Below are 9808 nucleotides of genomic sequence, written 5' to 3'. Positions count from 1 at the left end.
ATGGTGTGGGAGACGATGACCTGGTGCTCCTTAATGGGGTCCTGTGCGAGGGGTAAGAAAGAGGAGGTCTCTGACATTTGTCACCTGGCCTCAGCAAGGTGGAGGTCAGTCTACCAGACTACTACAGCCCCTCCCCCCTTTATCTGCGGGTTTGATGGTGAGGTTAGGATTAGCGCAGAGAGTGTGGAGAGCAATGCGTTCGGAAGGAGTGAGGTTAGGATTGGGGAGAGGAGTGAAGTCGAGACCGTTGATGTCCTGTCGGCAGTTAGCAAAGAAAAGATCCAGAGCAAGCAGAAGACCAGAGCTCAGCAACATAGAAGTCAGTCCTCCAGACTACTACAGAACTCGCTTCTTCCCTGTGTATATATGTTCCCTGGTATAAAAGTTTATGCCAGATAATAAACTTTTACTTAAATTTAACCCCATAGACGATACTGAATATATTGGTGGAAAGTTGTTCCGCCTCTTGTCCCAAAGGGCTCTATGTAATTATTTTGGTTTCAGCACTAAATTCGATCCCTTTTAATCAGCCAATTGTCCCTATAGCAACTACGTATGCGGGGTCTCTGCTCACTCTAACCCCAATCTTTGTATGAACTCTCATTCTATTTTTAAAGCCAATCATTTCTTAAAACTGGTATGTCTGGTTAAGCAAACCCTCTCATTGGGCTACCTTCATTTAGAGCAAGAACTATGAATCACCCATAAACTCATTGCAATGAATAAATTGCTGACTGACTGGAGACAATCAGCGGATTTGCACGTTGACCGTGTCGTGTTTGAGCAAAGATATAGTTCAGATTATTGCAGTTCTTTGGATTTAATTGCATTTTCTCTTTTTTTTTTCCAATACTGGACTTAAAGTATCTAAACGTACACCTGTTAAAGACGTCCAGTGGACAGAGCACCATTTCGGGAAGCGGCGTGAGAGGGCTCTGGCAGGAACCCAATTTTAAGTGGAGAGCGTGTATCCACACTTCATGGACAATCACCTCAATGTCAAAAGGAGACAAACTTCCCACTTTTCAATCATGAAATTTCTTTCTCATGATTGCACCATTGCAAAGGGCAACTTATCGGTGAAATGTGATTTGTTGCTGTTAGTATTAAAGAAAACAAAAACTCGCTAATTCAAACTTTTTTGACGGTTGTGGTTCTACCCTGATACTTCAGATGGACGTGGTTCAAATTCAACAATGATAAACTTGTGAAAATAAATGTGACCATTCCGATAACTTATCAGAAGGTAAAGGCAAAAAGTATGGCCAAAGTCCATATTTCTGACCACAGTCCAAAGTATGGACTGTGGTCAGAAGAAAATCTGTGTTCACAAAATATAATTTGCATTCCCATCTTGGTCTGTGTTTAATCCAGTCTTGCTTACTCTTTTTTCCCTTTGGTCCGCACCAACATAAGTTATTCACCCCAATTGGCTTACATCAGACTTCCTGTTTCATACAAGCCTCCTCTTATCCCTATTCCTCGAAGCCCCAAAGACGCAGCTGTTGAAGTTGTGCCAAAAACTTTGAGGTTTAAAGGCTGTTTTCAGATTACAGGCAGAAAATGGATTGAAATGGAATTCCATCCAGTGGCGTAGCCTTTACCTCTCCAATCATGCCGAAGTTCCCAGTCACCATCCGTTCAACCAAATCCACATCCCCGATCTCCTTGCATCCTCACCCAGTCCAGCCGTCAGCCTCCTACTCATATTCTTCCTTTTGGCCTCCGTGATTTCTACTCAGCTATAGCAGGAGATGGCAACAGAACGGATCATAAGACTGTGAACGGCAGGAATTGCAAAGGGCCTTTGGCCATGCACGACCCAAGGTATTCTCAATTGTTTCATCTAGTCTTCCACATTCCACCGTTTGAGTATGTTGTCCGCGAATTCCTTAGCTTAATGACGATATTGCATTTCTTACCCAGAATCTAAGTGAAAAGCTCTTCTCTACTTCAGCCATAGTGAGGCGGCCATTTGCTGTGGTAAGTGCTCTTCTCTGACTTTGAATGGTGACTGGAAAGAACAAAATAATTAAAACAAAAAATGCATGACTGGTATAATTCTTCTCCCAGTTTCTGTGCCTCCAATACAGAATGAAATTATGTTCGCTAATTGTAGAGTGTTTCTCTGCATTGTCAGCGTGCTGTAATAGGGAATTAGATTGGCACACTAGGATTCAAATCTCTTATCAACTGGCTTTCAAATAGTAATAAACACATGGAGACTGTGCTAGATTTCTCGTTTAGGTCGAGAGTTAAGAATTATAAGCATATGCAAGAGCTGGATTTGATGCTTATCAAACCTGATCACAGCACTGGCTCATACTTCCTAAATGGGAACAAAATTTCTGGCACCAAAATGTGGCACAGAACAGTTCAGTAACACTTGACTGACAGTTACATTTTGGAGTTTGTTAGCAGTTGCACACTGCAGGAAGAGGACCTAAGTGCCTGCAAATAATCTGGCAGGTTCTAATTAATTCAGCAAGGAGTAATTTTGGATAGAGGTCTATGAGTGAACGTGCGATATTTTCTCCATCAGCAGTAGAAATGTAATGACTGGATCTACACTGAGATAAACGGTGTATATAACCACAAAACTAACGTAGAAATGATCACTTACAATTTTTGGTATTGAAACTGAGCATTTTATTGGCCATGATAATTCATTAAGCTTTACAGTACTTAAAATATTCCCTATATTTTTTCAGTCAATAATAATTATTTATGCTAACTGCTTTACTAAAATAAAATTTTACATGCAGTACAGTTGAGGTTGACTCAGTAATGCAGAGCTTGATTCATTAAGGGGAAGCTTTAGATTAATATATCATACACAGAATAAATCAACATGATTGATCAACATGCAGGTTCTAATATGAGATCAGATGGTAACATAAAATACTGGGATCACTGAAGAGGGGCAGCAAGAAAGTAGCAATGAAGGCATCTTAAGAGGCAGAGCAATAGATACATTACTAAAAGGCGCATGTGGTATGGCTGTTACTAACCCCTCAAAATCAGGGAACCCAACTTTGAAAGAGTACCATCTAAGTGGGACCAAATTTTAAAATAATCAAATTATTATTTTTTAACAGTAATACGAAAAATAGTTCAGCCCTCAGAATTACCATAAGACATAGCAGCAGAATTAGGCCACTCGGCCCATCGAACCTGCTGTGCCATTCCACTATTGTGAATTTACTGTCCCTCTCAACCACATTCTCCTGCCTTCTTCCCCCTAATCTTTGATGCCTTGATGAATCAAGAGCTTATCAACCTCTGCTTAAATATACTCAATTGCTTGGCCTCCACAGCTGTCTGTGGTAATAAATACCATATTTACCACTCTCTGGCTAAAGAAATTCCCTCATCTCTGTTCTAAATGGATGTCCTTTTATTCTGAGGCTGTGCCATCTGGTTCTAGACACGCCCCCCCACCACCACTATAGGAAACATCTTCTCTATATCTACTCTAATTCAGGCCTTTCAATATTTGATAGGTTTCAATGAGATCCCCCGTCAATCTTCTAAACGCCAGTGGGTACAGGCCTAGAGCCATCAGATGCACCCCATACATTAAGCCATTCATTCCTGGAATCATTTTTGTGAACCTCCTCTGGACCCTTTCCAATGCAGCACAATACTCCGTGCAGTCTGACCAATGCCTTATAAGGCCTCAACATTCCATCCTTGCTTTTATATTCTAGTCTTGAAATTACATTTCCTTTCATAGTATGGCAATAAGAACAATGAGGATGGACACACCTTTATCCATCATTTTAAAAATCCATTCCCTGGTTGTTTGTATTGTTTCCAAGGCTGACACTTATAGCCCATTTTTACTTGCTCTTGAGAAGATAGCTGACAGCTACATTACCATTCTGCCAGCCACAGAGATCATTGAGCTTTACCTGGACGGATGGTGTAAGGCCATTCAGTAGCCCCACTTCTGCAGAGGCCAGAGCGGCTATCTCACATTGTGTCTGTGCATACTCTGCATGGTTTATCTCCTGTAGCAAAATTGTGATGAGTCTATATATCACCAGGAAACTGATCTTCAAAATCCAGGTAGCTTCCTTCGCTTTGCTGAGAAAAATACCATAATGGTGGGGGTGGGGGGGGGGGTGGAAAACAAGTCAGTTACTACCTCTGAATGAGTGGAGACTGTCACTGACATCTACAACTTGTTGGACATTTCTTAGATTGAGATTTAGACTTTCCTCACCATCACTACCCTTGCATCACAGCAGAAATCCTCAACATTTAGAAATGACATACAAAAGCAACCTGAGTTCACAGGTCAATTCACCATCAGCATCCCATATTAAATAATATCTAACATGAAATAATTGCAAACATCATTCAGAGAATAATGTCATAATCAAATAAACTCAGTGCCCAATTTCACACATTATTAATATAGAATAACAAATAAATAATCTTGGCTACAGAATGTAAAGTACAGATATAATTCAATATATGCAGATTCAACAGTATGAAACTAGACTTGGGGCGAGTTTCTTGCATACTGCAGGCAACTAGTATTACACACCTCAGATAGTCTTTGAATGCAGCAAATTGCTATATACTAACAATATTCAGCTTACTTACTTAGAAGACAAGTCCCTTTTTGTGTTAACACTTGCTTAGGCCACATCTTGAGTTGGCTCTACATAAGCCTTAATCCAAAATGCAAATCAATTCCTTCCAGTGCAGCAAACAATAGATTAAATTGCACACTTCTGTCAAATACTTGCATGGAAGTATCAATGCATTAATATCTTCTCAAAGGAGACAAGCAATGCATTATAAAGCAGGAGAGGAAAATGAACCCTGAGAAGGGATTGTTCACACAGCAATTACACACAAATAATTAGATTACAGGTGCACAGCAAAAATCATTAAACTCAACAGGATTTAAAAAAACAACATAATTTAGTTCTGTGATCAATACATTAAACATGTGCACAAAATCAAACATAGAATGTAGTAAAGAAACACAAAACATGTTACAAATACTTAACATCTCCTGGTTGAAAATAACAATGAGACAATACTCAAGGTATTCTCATCTTTCATATATTTTGATACATTTCTGCCCGCATTAGTAATGTCATAAATATACATCCACACCCATTTCGTATATGTGGGCGTGTAGACTGCAGAGTCAGCTCACTGAATGGAATGCAAAAGCCACATACTGCACATATACAACTGTTAAAGTGCTGTGATAGTGCATATGGAGTCTGTAGCCAGTGTGCAACAACATTCAAAGTGTAGAGCTATATTCAACGTGCTGACTACGCAGTTTAGTGCTCATTGCCTATGACATATAAACACCACAAAGAGGACTGAACCAGATATTGTAAATGCTAAGAAAAGGATTCTGCTAAAATGATTTGTCATTGCTTCAAAAATCATAATGCTGTCTTTGCAATATTAAAACTATCAAACTGTGGAGGACATTTAAAATTACCATACTGGACCAGCTCCTTGAAGAGCAATCCAATTCATCCCACTTCTCTGTCCTTTCTCCACTAGCCTGTTTTTTTTCCTCCCTTTTTAAGTATATACCCATTTCCCCTTTGAAAGTTGCTGCTGAAATACATGCTGTGGATTGTTTTAAAAAACTGTTTTAAGGATACTATTGTCTCTTTTTGATGGCAAGAGGGTGAGTGATGGAACTGAAACTATGGCATGGTACTATCCAGTGCTAACTACGAGCAAGAACTGTTTGTACTCTGAACATAATCCCAGCTTTCTGTTCTTCAGAGCTGTTCACAATAAATCATATTGCTTGACATTGGTGACTTACATTCATAAAACCTTGAAAGATTGGTAATTAAACAATTACATAAAGGCTCTAACTCCAGATTTGTGTTACCTCACTCAATGTTTGCTTTCATTTAATAGTGCACAGTAATTAGTGATACTTTACACCATCATATTCAATAATCACATTACACCACGCCTCTAATGACCAAAGACTGATGGCGATCTCACCCTCTGTAATTACTGGATTGCCTCAAACAGATTTATCTGATGTCCATCATAGAAACTTTCCTCCATCCCTGGCAGGAACTTTGATCTTTTTTGTGAACTAGTTTCAGCATTAATCGGTACCTATACATGGATCACTAACCCTTTTACAGTTACAATTATGAAAACATACTGTAACCCAGCAACACTTTCATTAGCAAACAAAATATTTGTGTAAAAAGTGTAAAGATTGTTAGTAAATTCACAAGACTATTTTGTTTTTGGTTCTACATGAATCTCATCTCCATCTCGAATGCTAAATGAGTGAAGGGCACGTGTGCTGTATTTCATTTCTTCTGGTCCGAAGGTTTTTACCATGTCTTGGTCAATGTAATACAAGCGCATATTATTGGTTGACAATTGCACGACATTCCGAAGTTGTTTCTTCAGATCAGCCACAGTCTGATCGAGACGAATGCTCATCACTTCAACTTTACCCTCAAAGTGAACTTCTACCTTAGCACGACTCTGGGGTCGGAGGTCAACCACAGCCAATGGTTCCAATACACCATATTGTGATACCAGCTCGTGATATCTGGAACATAAATGGACAACCATTATAATCAGATGGTTAGATCTAGCCCAAATACTAGTGCTAACCAGGAGAGATGAAAACTAAGGTAATGTTACAGGCTGCTCACAGCCTTTCCTCAGAAATGGCCAATTCTGCACAAGCTGCAAAGGCTGCTCAGCTTAAAATGGTTGAATACAATGCTAAAATCCTGAAGGTTGTGAAGTGTAACACTTCATGGACCTTACACTGATCTAGCAATATCCAATGTAAGAGGCCAAAGGCAGAGATCAGAGAGGGGCAGAGAACTGAAAATGGTAGCTGGAAGCTCATGATAATCTTTGCAGACTAAATGGTTGCAAAGTGATCAAATCTAGTTTTGTTTCAGTGTACAGACTACGTTAACACTGTTCACTCCACAGTTGCTGGCTGACAAGCAATTTCTTAGTCCATCAGTGTCCAGTTCATATCTAATATTTCCAGAACACTGCCTTGCTCTCTACTGTTCTCAGTCATCGTTTCCAGATCCTTCAGATGATCTTCAATTGACCATACTCATTCAGCTGGTGCTGGTATCAACACCACTTCTACCATTCAGTTTCTCTTCATCTCCATGCTAACACAGCCCAGTCACAAGTGCTGCTCTACGGCTCAAACCAAGTTAATCTTTCCTGGTTCTCATGAATGGCTATTGAGACAAACATTAACCATGTTTTCCTCACCACTAATGCTGCCTGACCTGCTAAGTATTTCCAATATTTTCTGTATTTTTATCTCCATCCCCCCAGATTTCCAGCTTCTACACTTTTCCCCCCGCTTTTAGAAAAGGGCACAACAGGATGAGTTGAATAGCTCATGTGGAGATTAAACATGAGCAAAATCTCGTTCTTTTTTGTGGAGTCAATGTAAATCTACAATTCTGTTCTGTATTTGTAAAATGAAAGACAAGGTTATACACTTTATTGCACTCCATAGAAAGTCATCAATACACATGTATTCAAATAATATACCAGAAATCAGCTAATCGTCCTAATTTTTTTTAATCCTGAATACTTTTCCTTTCACTTTCTGCATGTTTCTTTTGCTGTCTCACCTGCTTGCAAATCCTCACAGGACTTGGGACATGCTCATCCAACCTCAGATCAGCTCATTATCCCAAGAATTTGAACTCATCTCTTCTAGACATCATTTCATCTATGCAAATAAATGTCACATTATATCCATGCAGATATAATGCAATTGCCCAGAGTAATCAGATAACTTGATACTCAGGATTTTGCTCTTCAGTCTGTCACTTAAAAGTCTGAAACTTCTTTTGGTATTCAAACCTCTTTTGGTTTAAGCTGAAGTGCTTTCTTCAATGCATTGTGTCCTAATGTGGACTCCCATCATTTTGTGCTTCAGCATCACAGCAATTTGCTTTTATATGATTTCTTGCAAATCTATTTCGTTTTTCAAAATTACATGTCCACTATTCTGGGAGTTACTGGTGCAGTGCATAAAGAGAGGTCTTATGTACATATGATTGAACTCCACATATCAGATTTTTAACTAGAACTCGAAGTTTTTCTGACAACAACAGGTTTGCCCTTCAAGGAATGGTAAAGAACACCATTTCTTTCCTGCTGTTACCTAAACTTGAAAGTACCAGCTATAATGCTTGAAAGGAACACAGAATGATAATAGCAGTGAAGTGTGAGTTAGGTAAAAGTGTAGTAATTGTGAATGCTAACTAAATACAATAACAAGAGTTGGTACATAAACATGGATCACATGGTGACTTCAAACTAAGGTACAATTTAAAACAGGTTTTGTCAAAGAATGTAAAGAATTTAAAAGAATGGCAGCACTAATCTGATCTCATCAAAAACATGCATTAGCTTTAAATATTCAAATTTTAGAAAGTCGCATTAACCTTAGGAGAAAGTCCTTTGACACTACACAACGATGCCATTTGGCCTGAAACACTGAAGTTGTGGATAAACAATTTTATTTTAGAAATAAAGAAAAAAAGAGTAAAATGATAATGATATTACAACACACAAGTCAACTGTAACACACACAAAATGCTGGAGAAACTCAGCAGGTCAGGCAGCGTCTATGGAGAGGAACAAAGTGTCGACCTTTCTGGCCAAGACCCTTCAGCAGGAATGGAAAGGAAAGGAGAACAAGAACCCTTTCACACATGTCGACTGAGTGGATTAGAGCATCTCTTCTCTTCCAGCAGGGATTGATGGACAAGGGACGATGTCTTGGAATCTGAACTAAAGTAAAGCAAATCCAGGTAAGAATAAATTCATGCTAAGATTGAAATTTGGAATTTTAAAAGGAGCAGATTCTATACAATTCAAAATCAGTATAAAATGGCTGCACAGGTTCCTCAGAAAACAGCATTGTGTGCAGCACCTGAGCTCTTCACTGTTGAGAATTAGCCCAAAAGGCCCTACACTAGCAATCATACCAATGACTTCTTGAGAGCCTTATTAAACTCAGCTAGAAAAGGACACAAAACCTCAGAAAAATCTAACAAGAGTAGTTCAATGCAAAAACAAATTGATTTGTTGATTATGAAAGGAATATCATTTTAGTAATAAGTTTGTAATTGACCAGATAACAGCTCAAAAGTTGATTATTTCCCGTGTGTTATAAAGAGCAAGTGTGAGAATGAAACACTGTCCCTGGAGAATTTGGAGCTGTCCCTATCGACAAATAAGGCAATATGAGCAGATCATGGGAGAGTTGGGCTCATACAATGTGGAACAGACAGCTGTTGTTTGAAAGGGACATTCCAGCACCTGAAAGTGTCTCTGGAGATCTGAACTTGACCGGCTCCACTTTCACTCCAAAAGCACTTCACTAACAGAGTTGCTCCCAGTTAGAACCATTTGCAGTTTTGGACAATATGAGCATTCTTCCAATCTTAAAATGGAGATAATCAGAAGCTGAAATGATACCTTAAGCAAGGAATTCTTTCCAATTCTGTTAATCAAATCCACTTTGTCACTTGGCTGACAGCCACTTTCCCAGCCTGCTCGCTCTACACCAAAATCCCCATATGCGCAATGATTTCACTTGCACATGCATAAAGATTCTGAAAGTACACTTTAAGAGACTGATTCAATGAGGACATAAAAATACTTCAGAGTTTAAAATAACAATTGAATCATATAAAACATGATCTAGATCTTGAGCAACAAGAAACCCTGGATCATAGCAAGGAATAAACAGTCTATCAATATCAAAACTTAAAAAGAA

General features: G+C 38.9%; 1 protein-coding gene across 3 annotated transcripts in view; it reads right to left on the bottom strand.

The window, feature by feature from the left end:
* Positions 1-2625: 2625 nt before the first annotated feature.
* LOC140716843 (tubulin-specific chaperone cofactor E-like protein) overlaps positions 2626-9808 on the bottom strand; it is a 58749-nt gene continuing 51566 nt past the window's right edge. For all 3 annotated transcript variants that reach the window (XM_073029808.1, XM_073029807.1, XM_073029810.1), the window contains one exon: positions 2626-6577. In XM_073029808.1, the coding sequence (XP_072885909.1) occupies positions 6253-6577 (325 nt within the window). In that variant the 3' untranslated portion in view covers positions 2626-6252. The remainder of the gene's footprint in view (positions 6578-9808) is intronic.

This window comes from Hemitrygon akajei, chromosome 26, assembly GCF_048418815.1.
Source record: "Hemitrygon akajei chromosome 26, sHemAka1.3, whole genome shotgun sequence".
In the NCBI taxonomy this organism is placed as follows: Eukaryota; Metazoa; Chordata; class Chondrichthyes; order Myliobatiformes; family Dasyatidae; genus Hemitrygon; species Hemitrygon akajei.
The sequence above is the reverse complement of the archived record's forward strand: the minus strand, read 5'-3'. Positions and strand labels throughout refer to the sequence as shown.